Source organism: Lactuca saligna, chromosome 7, assembly GCF_052625555.1.
Source record: "Lactuca saligna cultivar CGN05327 chromosome 7, ASM5262555v1, whole genome shotgun sequence".
NCBI lineage: Eukaryota > Viridiplantae > Streptophyta > Magnoliopsida > Asterales > Asteraceae > Lactuca > Lactuca saligna.
In genome coordinates this window covers 30,823,897-30,839,841 of record NC_136423.1, presented here as the reverse complement: position 1 = coordinate 30,839,841, position 15,945 = coordinate 30,823,897, and the positions used below count along the sequence as shown (strand labels likewise).

Here is a 15,945-nt window from a genome sequence, read left to right as displayed (position 1 = left end):
CTTCAAATGTTCTGCAATTTGGGTTACGGCATCCCTCTCCCGAGTTGTAGGATATTGTGTTGGGTCCTAGCCTTGGAATTTCATTTGGGTGATTTACCAAGGACTCAATCAATCAACTAACTTGAATTCGTTTTTCTCCCGAAGTCAAAGTTCGACAACTATGGTCTTCTCAAATCCCGTGGAACAAGCATTCCACATGAAGATGATATTCCACGATTCGATCAAGGAACAAGAAATCATGCTTCACTTCCTCCTCCTCCTCCAATTATTATCCCTAACCCACAAGATTGTAAAATTGAAAGGTTCAATATCACTCAAGCCCTTTTGGCAAGTAAACATAAAGAGGGCAAGTCGGTGTGTGCACACGTCTTAGGAATGAAGTCACACATTGATAGATTAAGAATGATGGGATCCGTTGTCGGTGAAGCGATGGATGTTGATTGGGTTCTTCAGTCACTTCCTAACTCGTATAGTGAGTTCGTAAGAGAGTACTATATGATGAACCACGATGTGACACTTATAGATCTCACCTACATGCTTATTGCTGCTGAATCAATAATGGTTTGGCGCAATAGAAAAGCAAAGTTGATTAGTGAATCTGCCTTCAAGACCTCTATGGATATAGACAATGGCAATGAAAGACATGAAATGATCGAAAAGTTTGATCATAAGTGAAAGGCGATGTCTGAAGTAGTTCCATGTGTTGTTCCAAAAGAGTCAATTTGCTTTTATTGCCAAGAGAAGGGGCATTGGAGACGAAGTTGCCCTATTTACCTAAGAGATCTAAGAGATGGGAGAGTCAAAACTATGACTACGCTTTAGGTAAGAATCCACTATCTAACTCCATTAAGTTCCTATTCATTGATTCTTAATACATGATGTGATAAGATTGCATTTGAATGTTTTGAAGGATCGGTGAAAAGAAAGGAAGCTTGATAAGAGAGCAAGATGAATCTAATCAAAAGAGATGGATCTTGATCTCATGGACTTGAAGATTGGATTTTGAGCTTAGATAGTTATGATAGAGTTGTTAGAAATTTTCCTTTTACATATTTTTTCAATGGATTTTGCATTGTAAGGACAAATATTTTTCCGCTGCTTTTATAAATAAAATAAATTTTGACTCACTTATTTATTTGTTTATTTCCTTGCAATGAAATCGTTATGAAAATTGATGTTTGAATATTTCTACAACGAATGGATGTGATTCTTAGTTATGTTATTTATGGAAATGTCAAGAATTTACCAAATAGGGAGAGTTTCTCATCGCCCAAGTTTCAATTGGACAGAAACTTGGAATCATGCAACGAAGATGCATGATGAATGAGAAATTTCGTATTTGGAAATTGGACTAATTCACTGACAAAGTGTCAAGTGATGGACTAGGAGATCGAGTACACAAAGTTGTGTGTTGATCAAGTTCACCATGAGAGTAACAAAGATATTCGTCATGATTTACTAAAGGCTTAGTAAATATGATTACACTTACAAGATTAAGTGTAATTTTGAATTGATTAAAGGGTTTAGATCAATAGCAAAACGAATAAGAAGAATCAAGTAGGCAGAAAGATAAGAGTTTCTCCATTCTAAGAAGAAGGGAGAGTAGCTTTTATGCTTTATGATAGGTCTTAATGATTAAGAACCATATCTCAATTGATCCTCTAATGAGTCTTGGTACAATTGTATGTCCAAGAATAGGAATCAAAGATTGAAGAAATGGTCAAATCAAGAAGTCAATCATGCTTCGTTCCAAAACAAGTCTTAAAGTCAAGATTGTGAAATTGAGTGAACAGTATTAAGAAGGTTTATAACATTCATCAATTGTGGAAAGTTGTGATGTCTTGGATAAGACAAAGACCAACTAAGATCAAAATTATGAAGTGTTTTGTTTTGATATAAGCTACACTAACTCTTGAATATTTGTTTGTCAAGAAATGTTTTGATAAGAGAATCGTATATGTCAAGGAGTCAGTGGGAGTCTTAATAGTCTTGAAAGGTTTCAAGAACAAATCAAATAAGCCTTATCGATCATCACTAGCACACGAGTTGAGGTTTACAACCTATCGTGAAGACATTATTTTGTTTCTGTGCCAATCCAATCGAGTTAATTATGCATGTGAGTCCTATGAGTTCTCATTTGAATGCATAAAAGGCAAGGACCTTGATCAATGGAAAGTACATTGATAGGAAAAGGTGAGCTACTTAACTACTTGGAAGACGTGGTGGGCAGCTGTGCTACCATAAGGCAAGAAATCAAGATTAAGAAAGTTCGATCCATATGAGTTTGAATTTGTTGTAAACTTTGGTTTTTAACAAATTCACATGGATAGGAACACATACACCGTTTCAATCTAAGTGTCATAAGATTTCCTCCTTCATGAAAATGATTGTGAGAAAATGCTTTCACTAAGAAAGATTTTAAAGATAGTGATTGTAAAATTGCATTCTCGAATTCGATCATGGTTACGGCATCCCTTTCCATAATTTGAATTGTGAGGTTTGGCAATTAGTCTTAATTGTTAAGACACGCATATGAACTATCTAAGGCAAAAGTGTATAAGTTCAAGAAGCCTTGATAAAAGATTATCAAAGCACTAAGTATTAGAAACATGAACTTAAGAAATTCAATAAGTATTGTTTTTCTGAAAGTTAAGATGTTTATGAATACATGTCGAAGCTAGTGGGAGCATAAGTGTTATGTTTTATAATAATCATCATGATAGTGGGAGCATAAATGTTATGATTGTATGATTATTAAGGCACGTATTGCATAGTTTGCAATATTAATTATAGAAAACTAGAGTCATACTTTGCAAAGTTGTAAGGGTTGTATAGTTGTTTTGCTATAATTAAGGGAGAGAATATTATGCTTCATTTCAAATCTAAAGGATTAGGTTGTGGAATGTCAATAAATTTAGTCAAGGGTACATAGTGTGTTCTTAAAATTTCGATTATGATTACGGCATTCCTCTTCACAATTCGAATTTTAAGAACATAGAAAATAAAACATTGGGCGTCGTGTCCCATACGCTTCGGGTATAGGATCGATTGCAAATGATTTAATGGTTGACCATTCTAAAATTTTCCAAATGTCTAGCGCATTTAGAGGGAAAAGGGACTAGAATCGGTTTTGACTAAAATAATTAAACAACTATCAAAGGACAATCCAAAGTTCGACGAGGATTGGTCGCTTGTGAGTAGTTGGAAGTATAGTATTGGAAATTATGGAAATGTTTCCATATTGGATGGACAATATCGACATCATTACGAATAGATAAGATTCTATTAAGAAATTAGTTGTCATATGGAAAATATGGAAGCGTGTCCATATTGGGAAGTAAATATTGAAAATCTATGTCTAGATTAGAAACCTTTATGCAAAAGGATGTTCAAAGGAATGTACTTTGAGTGAGAGACATCGTATCTAAGGAATTGTCTTGTAACAATCTCCGATAGAGGACTTTGTAAAATCATTGGCAATAGTCTTTGTGACTTTGGTGCAGTGACATTACGAAAGGATCGTTGCATAAAGTGTTAGAATCTAGCATATTCTATAAGTAGCGAGAATTTGATATTCTTACACTTAAGAAAATGGATTTGGAGTTGTAAAATGAGAAGGATTGGAAACGTGTTCAATTTGTCTATTTCACAAAAGTAAGAATCATAGGTAAACATTGTGTGCATGCTAGGAGCATGGGACAAGTGTAATAATTCAAGTAAGAAGTTGATTAACCGAAACGACAAATAATGAGTAATCGATATGGTGATAAATAAAACGTGTTTTGTTTATACTCAAAGGGTTGAGGCCATATGGGATTAGTATTATTCTTGTGTTTCACCTTGCATGTTTTGACTTCCAGAATAATTGAGTTTATTAAGAATAATCGAATTATTCAAACGGGCCACAGTCGTTCATATGTTGGAAGTAGATATGAATGAAGACTGTCGTGAATTGGTGTGTGGATTGTCTAGAAGAGTATTAGACATAAGCAAATGTTTGCTGCAACGTTCATGAGTGCTTATGAATATGATTTGAGCATTGGATTAAACCCACGCTCACTTGGATCACTCCATGAATTGTATCACGAGTGATTAGTGAGACGATAACATCTTATATTCTTGAAACCGAGATGTGTGAGTTGTATCTTGCTAATCGATTGCACATTGATAATATGTAAACGCACTAGTAACTTGGTGTTATAAAACATATTGTTGTGTGTGATTCGGTGAGTGAGTGCAAGCAAGCATTGTATCAAAGTTTATTCGTTCCTTTTATTCAAAGTAGGATAAAAGCGATATCTTTGGGCCCCTCGATGGTTTAGTGATGACATACGTAAATGCTCGGCCGGGCTAGGGCTAATTTGATTTGTTCAATTAGTCTGTCGTCATAAATCAGAAATCGAGATATAGTACAAAGAGAATGATTAGAAATCATATCTCATACGATATCTAGAATGGAGGAATATATGATCCCTTATCTAAGGACACGCGCATCTGATATGATCAGAGTTGACAGCGGCTTTGGAAAGCTACGATTGCAGATCAGGATCTGAAGTCATACGCAGAATAGTTGTTAGACTTATCCAAGTGGGAGACTGTTGGATTAGTGTCTAAGTCCATAACTATTTTGGTATGTACTTGACCCGATGGTGCATGGTCCTTTTGGGTTGCCTTCACCAAAGCAACTTGATTGGAGAAATGAATAAAGAGAGAGAGGATAATATGATTTATTAATATGTTATAAGAATAATATATTAAAGGAGAAATCATATTTGTTTAATTAATATTGGTCAATAATTAATTAAGAATTAGTTTTGTGATCAAATGTAATTAATTAAACTAGAGGGGCTGATTTGTAATTATGTGATAGTTACAAAATAAGGTAAGGATTATCTTATTTATATGGTGGACGAATTTAAGGTTGGAAAGCCTTAGAATTCGAGGATGATAAGGATTCAAGGATTATCTTATTGGTTGCTTAATGGATAATCAACTAGATAAGGATAATGACTGAAACCCTATCTCTACACCTATATAAACACCCCTAGGGTCATGAATTCGGGTATCCCTTCCAAAGAGGTCCTAGATACGAATTCTAACCTCTCACCTCTTTCTTTATATCTTCTCCACTTGCTTATGGTGTTTGTAAGCCATTAGAGGAGTGACACTTGTGACTCTAAGCATTCCAAAGTCAATACAAGGAGATTTGGGATTGTTATTGCTACATAACAATCAAGGTATGATCTTAAACCTAATTACATGTTAATATGATTACTTGCATGCTATAATTAGGGTTTATAGTCTTGGATTCAAAGCATGTACAATAGAGAAACCTAGATCCAAGCATTAGGGTTTGTATGAGCACATAGGATGTCTTATGACCAAAACCCATCAACGATAACATTGGAAAGCAAGATAAGTTCAGCGAAAAAGGAAGAATGTGTGTCTTTTTAGGTTACCTAATAGGAAAAAGGGCTACAAGTGTTATGATATAAAGGGATAAAACGTTTATACTAATCGTAATGTGACTTTTGTTGAACACATATTCCCATTTGAAAACAATTATGAGACCAGAAGGGACTTTGAAGACACAAGTTTTGCAGAATCATTAACAAAACTTCAGCAAGTAATTGATAATGACAATGAACTATGGGAAAATTATACAAGTTCCAATGTTCAGGATGATATTGAACATGAGCTTGAAAGTGAACACTGTGATGAAGGTAACTATATTGATCTTGGAACAGAGAATGAAGATGAAACTAATACCCATGACAGTCTAAATCGAGAAACAACCAATCAGCCCAAGAATAATATTGAGGCACAACAAATGACAAATGAAAAACGACAAAGCACTAGAGTTATAACAAAACCTACACGCTTCGGTAATTTTTAATGGATTTGCCACCATCTCTTGAGCACTCGACTATTGTTCCCACTTCAGATTCCTTAATGGCTTCTATGGTACACCCTATTTCTTAAAATGTATATTATAATAAATTCTCAAAATCTCATCATGCTTTCTTAGCGGCCATCACATTTTATGATGAACCAAAGAACTTTTCGCAAGCAACATTTGATCCTAGATGGCGTGAAGCCATGAGCAAAGAAATCAAGTCTCTTGAGGATACTGGAACTTGAATCTTGGCTAAGTTTCCTACAGGAAAGAAAGTTATTGAATCAAAATGGGTATATAAAGTGAAATACAAACCAGATGGGCAAATAGAGCGATTTGTTGCAAAAGGGTATACACATGTTGAAAGGATCAATTTCTACAAGACATTTGCACCGGTTGCTAAATTGGTAACCGTTCGAAGTGCTCTAGTTGTAGCTTCCAAGAACCAACGGGTTGTTCACCAACTCGATGTTAACAATACGTTGTTGCATGGTGACTTGGATGAATAAGTATATATGAAGGTTCCCCAAGGATTTGTGAAGTCAAGTGAAGGTCGGGCGTGCAAAGTACAAAAATCGATTATGGCTTAAAACAAGCCTCCAGGAACTGGTATCAAAATTTTACTAAAACTTTAACCGAAAATAGATTCAAATAGTCTAAGGTTGATCACTCTATGTTTATATTCAAAAGAAATCAAGTCCATGTCGTTGCCCTTATCTATGTTGATGATGTTTTGTTAATGGGTAATCACAATGGAAAACTTCAAGATGTGAAAGATTATCTTCACATGTATTTTAGTATTAAAGATTTGGTTCCATTAAAATACTTTCTGAGAATAGAAGTAGCTCGATCTCCAGAGGGGTTTGTGATTAGTCAACGCAAGTACACACTTGATATCTTGGAAGATTGTGGAATTCAAGGAGGATGACCTAGCGAGTTCCCTATGGAACAAAATCTTCGTTTATACAAAGATGATGATAGCCCAGAAGTTAATGCTTCACAGTATCGTCGGTTGGTGGGAAGATTGTTATATCTGACAGTTACCCATCCAAATATTTGTTATTCTTTGAACCAACTCAGCCAATTTTTAGGCAATCCTCGAAAACTCACATGGATGTTGTTATTCGAGTCTTGCGTTATCTAAAAACTACACCATGACAATGATTGTTTTGCCTTCAAGTGGGGATCTTAATATGGTAGCTTATTATGATGCTAGTTGGTTAAGTTTCCCTTCAACAAGATGCTCATGTAATGGTTACTTCATTAGCTTAGGAGGTGTCCCTATTTATTGGAGAGCCAAAAAGAGAAGTGTTGTACTTGATCCTCAGTTGAAGCTAAATATATGTCCATGGATAGTACTGTGTGTGAGGTTTTATGACTGCGATGGCTCCTTCAAGACTTGGATGCTACGTAAAAGAGAGTTACATCATTAATGTGTGATAGTGAAGCAGCTCATCACATTGCAATTAATCATGTATCACGAGAGGACATAACATGTGGAGATGGATTGTTTCTTTGTTCGTGAAAAGATTAATGGTTGTAAGATAAAGCCATGCCCCATTCACTCTAAATCACAACCAACTGACATTTTTACTAAAGCACTGGGAGCTGAACGTTTTAAATTTCTATGTAGCAAGTTGGGTGTTTGTGATCTTTACGGTCCAACTTGAGATGGAGTGTTGAGAATCGTTCTAGATATCTTCTACATGATTCTTTTAATTGCTTCCTTATCAAGCCTCCTTGTATCCTAAATATTATAGTTATCTTGTTTCCTTTTATTTAGTTTTTGGGTATATCCATATATATATATATATATATATATATATATATATATATATATGATGTAATTGTTGATTTGAGAATTGAAGAAATCAATAAACAAAATGTTATTTTATATCAGATTTATTATGGTAGACTTCACAACAATCCAAAATAGTTTCCTATAATGTTCATCATTTAACCTTTTTAATTAAGTTAGCATAGATGTGTATAGCATATTGTCTATGCAAAAATAAAACAATGAAAACACATGCAAAATATAAGAGAAATGCATACCTTCTATCCATCTCGAATGATGGTAAGTTCACCATCATTCTCCGATCCAATGGCATCCATAATATGGTCTAGAATCCATTTCTATGTGTCTTTATCCCCAACATTTACAAACCCAAAAAAAGGATATATGTGGTTATTGGCATCCCTACCACTATAGAAAAAAGCTCACATTTATGATTATCTTTCAAAAAACAATCATCAAAACTAAACACTCTTCTACAACCTTTCATCCAACCATCTCTAACACCTTTGAAGCAAACATGATACTTTGAAAATATATGTGGGTGATTGGGTAGTGATGTCCACATCCATTTTATCAATAGATCCTAGATTACCCTCCTAATTTCCTCATTATGGCAAATACCATAAAAACCACAACATTTTCACGCATAATTAGAAAAGTCCTTTTTTTTAAATCTGTCCACAAATGGGACATAGAGTTATCACTCTAGCCCATCTAATAGGTTTCTTGGTTAAATATGTTGTTTTTTTTTTTGCAAAATCAATCCTAAATTTAGGTTGAAGTTCAAATTTGGTCTCTATAGTTTGCAAAAAATTACACCACATGTCCAAAATTTGGTTTTATGTTTTTTAACATCTTTTATTTCATTTATTTTTTATTTTTAGTCAAAACTAAACTTGGTTTTATTTTTATTTTTTCCATTTTTTAATATTTTTTGTATTTTTTTCGTTTTTTTTTTTTTCATTTTTTTATGTTTTTAGTATTTATTTTTTTATTTTTTAACTTCTTTATTTTCGATAAAAAGTTATCAAATTAATGAAAAATAAAACAAAAAAATGAACAAATTAAAATACAAAAATACTAGAAAAAATACGAAAAACATTAAAAAAACGAAAAAAAAATGAAAAATATTTTAAAAAAAATGAAAAAATATATATAACCAAGTTTAGTTTTGACTAAAAAATAAAAAATAAATGAAAATAAAGAAGTTAAAATACATAAACCGAGTTTTGGACATTTGTAATTTTTTGCAAACTACAGGGTACCAAATTTGAACTTTATACTCAATTTTATGACTGACTTTGCAAAAAAGATAACAGAGTTAACTATGAAACCTATTAATTTGGTTAAATTGATACCTCTACAATTATACGTAAAAATATTATGGTTTTTATGGTATTTGCCCTCCTCGTTATAATCTCATATTTTTCCATAGTGTCCAATCAAACTACCCTCAATCTCACTCAATGCAAACCTTTCTAAATTTCTACACTGCCCTTACATTTAGATTAAATTTCTTTGAAATTTAGGCTTTTATTTTCCTAAAACTCAACTCTTGCCTTTCCAAAATTTCATTTACAAAATGTTTTCATATCCATTAATAATTCACAGTTGCTCCAAGTTTCATATCATATATCCTAACCATGTGCAACTGCATTATTACCTGGTCAATGTATATGTTCTCTAGGATTAGAGAATTTCATACATAATAAAGAAACCTTCTTATTCCATTCCTTGGTACTATCATCACGCATAGGGTAGATTGGTGGTTCAACATAGCCAAAATCTTGTCCTTTAAGGTCATCAGTAATGTAATCATCTTCATCTTTTTTGACAAGAGATAGTGGATCCATGAAGGGATCATCAACCGGTTTATTGATTAACACCACCTCCTCATTATCATTAGATTTGTCAACATCTAGAACTTCCATTTCAATCCAATCAAACAAAGGTTCATTAAAGTGGTCCACATAGACAATAAGTGACTAAATGCATACGTAGGTTAAAGTTATATTAGCCATATAAGTCTTTAACCCTTTATTTTTCTTTCCATTTCTCTAAGAACTTAGTCAGTCATCTTCTCAATAATCTTTTAGCATCACTTACCAAACTTTTTAACTTTTCTATAAAGATTGTCATATTATTAATACCTTACCAAAATGACAAAATTAGTACCAAACTCAAGCATGATAACATTCTATACATGTTTGCAACCAGACTAAAGTAAACAAGAAACTATCTTAATCAAACTCTTGAAGCTTAGAAGCAGCAATAGAATTCAAGATCCAAAAGTTGCTCACAGCTACACCACCACTTGATCTTGCTAGAGCCTCTGCATCTGACTTTCTTTGACTCAAAACAAGATTTCGCTCTTTCAGTTTAACCTTATCAGGAATCTCAAGACTGTAAATTAAAAACTGTTGTTCATCATTCATATTTACAGGCTTCCTGTGTAGCACTGTGCCTCCAGCAGCAACTATAAGATCATGTAAATATCCCTTGTATGAAGCCACAAAATCTCCAGTAAAATAGAACTTCAAACCATTAAATAGTTTTGGTTCCTATAAAGTAAATCATAGGTAAATACTATTCAGTATTAGATATTTCAATATGAAAGCAAAAAAATAAATAAACCTTGTTGAGTAGCCTACAACGCCCGAGTTTAGGACCACCAGTGAATCCATAAACATCAAGATTAATCTCATAAAGCTGTTCATCAACAGGTTTCTTGACCTCCAAGCAAGCCTTAATCCCTTTTGACATTCAAAATAAATAAATAAATTGGCTATATATATATACATGAAGTAATATCTATTTATATATATGCTTACATTCAATGGTGAGGATCCACTTTCCCTCTATGATACCCATGAGATATTTTAAAGTTCTTCTACATGCGCCAGTTTCATCCACTGATGCAATGACATGTGTCACTCTAGAATCCCATGTTTTTAGAATTGTAACTCCGGATAGCTTCTCAAACTCTACAATTGTTTCCTATAATACCCTTACCAAGTTAGTTAAAAACAGTTATATATGCATGGATGTTTATATTTATTTTACCTTTTCAATATCTGTGAGAGCAGAGCAACAAAGAACAACTTTTGTGAATAATCCACGTGTGTCCAAATGTGAGTTTGCCAGCTGTCTGTTTGCAGAAACATCAACTGTCAAGATTAGCAAAATGCCAAAAAATAATAATAATAATAATAATAAAAAAATACCTTTTTGGGACAGATTTCTTTTTCTGTTTTAGTTGAGAACCACATGTTTCATTCGGGAGTTTATGAGAGGCATGAAGTGGGCATAACATAACAAAGTTATCCTGTGTGAAGAAAAAAGTAAAACCATGTTTATTTTCTGTATATATTTTTTTTTCTTTTAATTAGTAAACATAATTTATCTTGATACCTTATCCCATCTGCATTCTGGTGTTAGTTTTGCACAAGGAAAATGAAAGCTTCTGTGACAATTTTTCTCATAACATCCAAGAGATGCTCCCTTTATTCCACAGCAAGAGCATTTAATCCTCTTGCTTCTAGAAAGTTCAGCTTCTAAATTGACAGCAATATCATCTTCAAAGTATACATTAGGAGCCCTGTAGTAATTTTCAACTTCACTTTAACTAATTTGCCTTTTACCACGTTAATTATTAACAGGTATGTCAGAAAATTACCATTCTGTACAGTTGCTATGTGCATGTATGGCATTTTGTACACCTTCATGATCCAAAGTTATAGGCTTTCCTTTAAGGTAGTGTGTCATGCATCCAGTAATCTGCAGTGGTTATACTTTTGATTAGAATATTCTGTCTTTTTAACAGTTGTCAAATAAGCCAAACTAAATAGAAAAGATTTGGTATTAAAAAGGTAAAATACATCTGATTCTTCTTTGGAGTGGCAGAAAGCACAACAAATATCAGTCAGAGTGTCACTTTTCTTTGTAGCAACATTTTCAAAAGTCCTTGGAATGTCATCGAGTTTGATCTTATCCCCTTCGTTTGTAGAAAAGGTGACCTTTTTAGAAGTTTTCAGTTTCTTGGAAACTTTATCTTTTTCAGTTTGTTTTGTGGAAGAACAAGCTTTTATCTTACAATTGACAAGAGAAGGCTTGATGGGAAGCTGTGAGATGATAGTCTTGTTGGTCTCAGTTATGGTATTATTACTGTTACTTGAATCTTGGTTTTTTGACTTTTTTGCCCTTTTTATAGGTTGCTGAGTAGTGATCTCTTTTTTGTCATTGTCTCTCTTGACTCTCTTCTTTTGGATGCTTTCCTTAGTCTTTTTAGCTCTCTTCTTGGACCCTTTGACTTTAACTTCATGGTCAGCCTTTTGAAGTGGGGATAAATTTGGTAAAACCGCTTCCATGTTATCAGTCTCCTTCTCTGGGACCTTATCATATCCATCAGATTCTTTTTCCTGAGTCCCAATTCCAAATTAAGTGGCATGATTATCAACCAAAAAGAAAGTAAAACATATTTATATAAAACAATATAATAATATAATACCTGCTTCTTTACTGGACTTGCACAAAGCTCAGGAGAGCAAGGTCTTTGTGTCCATTCAAACATTTCACTATCAAAATTGACATCCTTCTGCAATGATGAGACAAGTATAAAGAAAAGTCAATATTTCATAACGATTATCATGTACAATAATACAAAACTCAAACTTATATCAAAATATAAAGTTACCTTTGATGTCCCATGACCAGAATGATCCTCAAGGGAGTCCTTGATATCACTGAAGCATGGAGCATTTGATTGTGAAACATTAAAAAGATCTAAAGGTGTAGGTTCGACTGTTTCTTCATTATCTTCTTCATTTCTAAGCCAAAAGAAAGGGGAAAATAATCTTTCTTCGTTCTCATGTAAATGATTTGTGTCTTCTAATCCAGCCATATTAGTTTGAGTTCTATCTTTAATGAGCTCAGACTTCCCACCTTCAGGATTTGCAGGTCTTGTTGGTGTCTCTTGTGGATGATGTTGTGGCACTTGAATCCTTTTCTTTATTGGAAAAGATGGTCCCACAGGATCTGAAGTACATCTTTTAGGCTTCTTTAAAGATTCTTTCAAGGATTTCCCTTTGTTTTTTCTCTGATTTTGTGTCGTTGGTGTGTTTCCAAGGGCCTTGCTGGTTGTCTTACTTCTAGAAGCAGTCGCATTCTCTATTTCATCCTCATGACCTAAGAATCCAAGATAAAAGTTTGAACATGTATCTCAAGTTATATATGCCTTATGAACTAATACCTGATGATTGAGGTTCTGTTTGAGTGACAAATATGTTGAATCCAGAAGAAACTTCCATGCTCTTGTAAATGTTCACTAAAGTATCCATGTGAGGTGCAGGACGAATCTCTGAAACAGATAAAATTGGGTTCATTACTAATTGGGGAACACATACAAAAGAGAGTTCATAGTTAACAAATATGTTCACTGATCTGTAGCACATTATACAAGACCCGCCGTGTATCAAACGGAAAGCCAGTTCAGGCCTTGTCAATCTTAAGACCCAGAATTGGCGATTGTAAGTTATGTTCAGTACTACCGTCTAATAAACTGGTTGAAGCCTTGTCAATCTTAAAACCTATTTTCAATACATATTGAAGGAGTTTTTTAAAAGAACAAAAGCATCGCATTCAGAAATACCTCTTCGCCGATAAGGGATTTTGCATACAGGACAAGTTGAATCGGACTTCATAGATTTGTCGATGCAAAGACTGAAAATTATCGGAAAGAAGAAAGTAAATTAATTATCTGAATCATTCCCGCCGCTACGATAAAGGAAAATAGAAAAATATATGTTCTAAACAACAACAAATGAACAGCTTACTTGCAAAATATGTGATTGCACGTAAGCGAAACTGCATACTTCAAAAGACTTAAACTGCAGATAACAGAAAATTAGAGAACTATAAAATCCAGGCCACCTGAACCACGGAATCAATCACCAAAAGGAAACATGATATCAGTTTTGTGTATGGAGATTACCAGATGGGACACTTGAGTTCTTCGCCCATTCGTTCCAGGTGCGAAGTGGCCTCCATTTTTCAGATCTGTGAGTATTTTGCGGCAGATATGAAGAAGGAGAATTGAAATTGAAGACGAATTGAGAGGAGGATGGATTTGTGTTGTGAAAATGGAATTGGGGAGGGTATGAAAATTTAAAAAATTTACACATCGCGGGAGACTTTTTATCATATGCTTTCCCGCTTTGTGAAAATTGCTGCATACGCAAACGACCCAAAAACGACCGGTCAATCTAATATGTCGGGATAGGCGACTAATTTGAAAAAGAGTCTATGGGCGTGATGTAGTTTTTATTTTTAATTTTAAGTAAATTACATGAATGTCACTATGGTTTGGGTTATTTGTATTTTTGGTCCCTATCTTATTATATTAACTTGTAAGGTCTTTACAATTTATTATTGTTGCGTGATTGATCTCAGTCTTACCTAAAAATACTATTTTGCCCTTGATTTTTTATTTTATTTAAATAAAATGAGGTAGGTAATGTGAGGTAGAAGTAGGGTTCCAGTGTATTTATTTAAATAAATTAAAAAATCAATAACAAAATAGTCTTTTAGGTAAAACAGTGACCAAACGCGTAATAAAAATAAACAATAAGGACCTTCTGAGTTAAATAAATTAATTAGCGATCAAACGTGCAAATTGTCCAAAACCATAGGGACCATTCGTGTAATTTACTCTTACTTTTATTTTTTGAGAAAAAATTGTTTTTATCGCTACAAAAAACTTGGAATAAAACTAAAAAAAATATTGTTTGATTTTTTAATAATTATAATGTCTGCACTTTGTAACATCTGTAAAAAAATAAATAAATAAGTTAGACCAAACATCTTTAATCTGTCACAAAAAAAAATGTTTGTGTTTATACGTAATTAGTTTTTTAGCAATTTTCCTCTAGGGTTTGTATTCTTTTAGATAAAACATCGTCGTATATCATGTTTTCTTCTTCTTCTTCGGTGTATGGATACACGAAGCATTTGGACACCTCGTTGTGTTATGTTTCCTTTATTTTATCAATGCTAACATTGTATCAAATTTATAGATATTGTTCTATGTTCGTATTTTAGATCGTATTCTAAAAAATATTGATTACTCCCCAATCAATTCACTTTACACAAATGTAACAATTTATAACATGTCGTTTCCTTTTAAGGATACACATAACAAGTATAACATCTGGGTGGATTAATCGCATTTGTCTACAAACCATTTTATACAAAATTGCATATGCAGGGCTGGCCTATGGGTCTGGGCAAGCTAGGCGACCGCCCTAGGCCCCAAATGGCAAAGGGCCCCCATTTGATGCTTGCTATATTGAGTTAGCCCATTATATTTTAGACTAGTCCATTAGTTCAAAAGCCCACTACTAATATTAGACTCCAAATTAAGGAAGTGGGAGTGATTATTAGGCATGTGATGTCAGATTCTGAATTCCAAGGCTCGTCTAATGGATTGGCATTGCTCCCACTTCTCCAGACTAACAGTTACTTCGATCTTCGATTTCTCTCTTTATGTAACGTCCAGAATTTATCAGGTATGGTATTACTTTTATTTAAGTTATAATTGTTAAAATAATGGGATTTTGGGGCGGAGCGTACGCTGGACGTATAGGGTGTACGCACGGCGTACGCCTATGAGGCACGGATCGGGGGACTCCCATGCGTACGCTGGGAGTACCTAAGCGTACATTGGGTGTACGATGACCAGATGCAAACCCTAAATTTTAGGGTTTGCATCCCATTTAAACAACTTATAATCTTCAACACCCTTTGTAACGCCCCGATTCTGGTATGTTATTTAAAATTATTATTTATTCAAGTTTCAAGAGGGACTCGACGAGTCAGTAGCCCGACTCATCGAGTAGAGACGAGATTTTAAGCACGTTTAAGTTGGCGACTTGGCGAGTCCATCGGTCTGAATGAAACCCTAAATCCCCGGGTTTTGCACCATGTTTAAGCCATGTTATGAGCCCCAACCTCGTCCCCTTCACCCTCAGAGCATCATTTAGCAAACCCTAACCTTTCCTTGAGCATTTCTTGTGTGGATCTTGAAGTTTTGAAGATAATAAGGTAGCTAGATCCAAGGAAGTAGAAGAAGGTCCAAGATCTTGCATCTATTGCAGAGTTATTGAGGTAGAAACTGGATTCCCTCTGTTGCTATGATTAATTCTCCTTTGTTGAATCACATTTAGACCATTTTATCAATTTCTTAGTTTATTTATGG

General features: G+C 34.0%; 1 protein-coding gene across 1 annotated transcript; it reads right to left on the bottom strand.

Annotated features, from left to right (window-relative positions):
* Positions 1 to 9,814: 9,814 nt before the first annotated feature.
* On the bottom strand, positions 9,815 to 13,915 carry BRCA1 (breast cancer susceptibility1). Its single transcript, XM_078966463.1, has 14 exons — positions 13,684 to 13,915; positions 13,526 to 13,579; positions 13,342 to 13,412; positions 12,943 to 13,050; positions 12,388 to 12,878; positions 12,202 to 12,288; positions 11,573 to 12,112; positions 11,371 to 11,471; positions 11,106 to 11,292; positions 10,919 to 11,019; positions 10,758 to 10,842; positions 10,526 to 10,691; positions 10,329 to 10,447; positions 9,815 to 10,255 (listed from the first exon to the last, which is right to left on the bottom strand). Exons 1-14 carry the CDS (start codon positions 13,737 to 13,739, stop codon positions 9,935 to 9,937), a joined length of 2,487 nt encoding a protein of 828 aa, XP_078822589.1. The 5' UTR covers positions 13,740 to 13,915; the 3' UTR covers positions 9,815 to 9,934.
* Between the last annotated feature and the right edge of the window lie 2,030 nt (positions 13,916 to 15,945).

What these genes read in the sequence shown, in the direction of transcription:
- BRCA1 (XM_078966463.1), bottom strand. Translation starts at nt 13,739, where the DNA reads ATGGAGGCCACTTCGCACCTGGAACGAATGGGCGAAGAACTCAAGTGT. An exon ending in CATAGCAACTGTACAGAATG is followed by an intron (nt 11,293 to 11,370) that starts GTAATTTTCTGA and finishes AAATTACTACAG; the next exon opens with GGCTCCTAATGTATACTTTG. An exon ending in AAGAAATCTGTCCCAAAAAG is followed by an intron (nt 10,843 to 10,918) that starts GTATTTTTTTAT and finishes TTCTGCAAACAG; the next exon opens with ACAGCTGGCAAACTCACATT.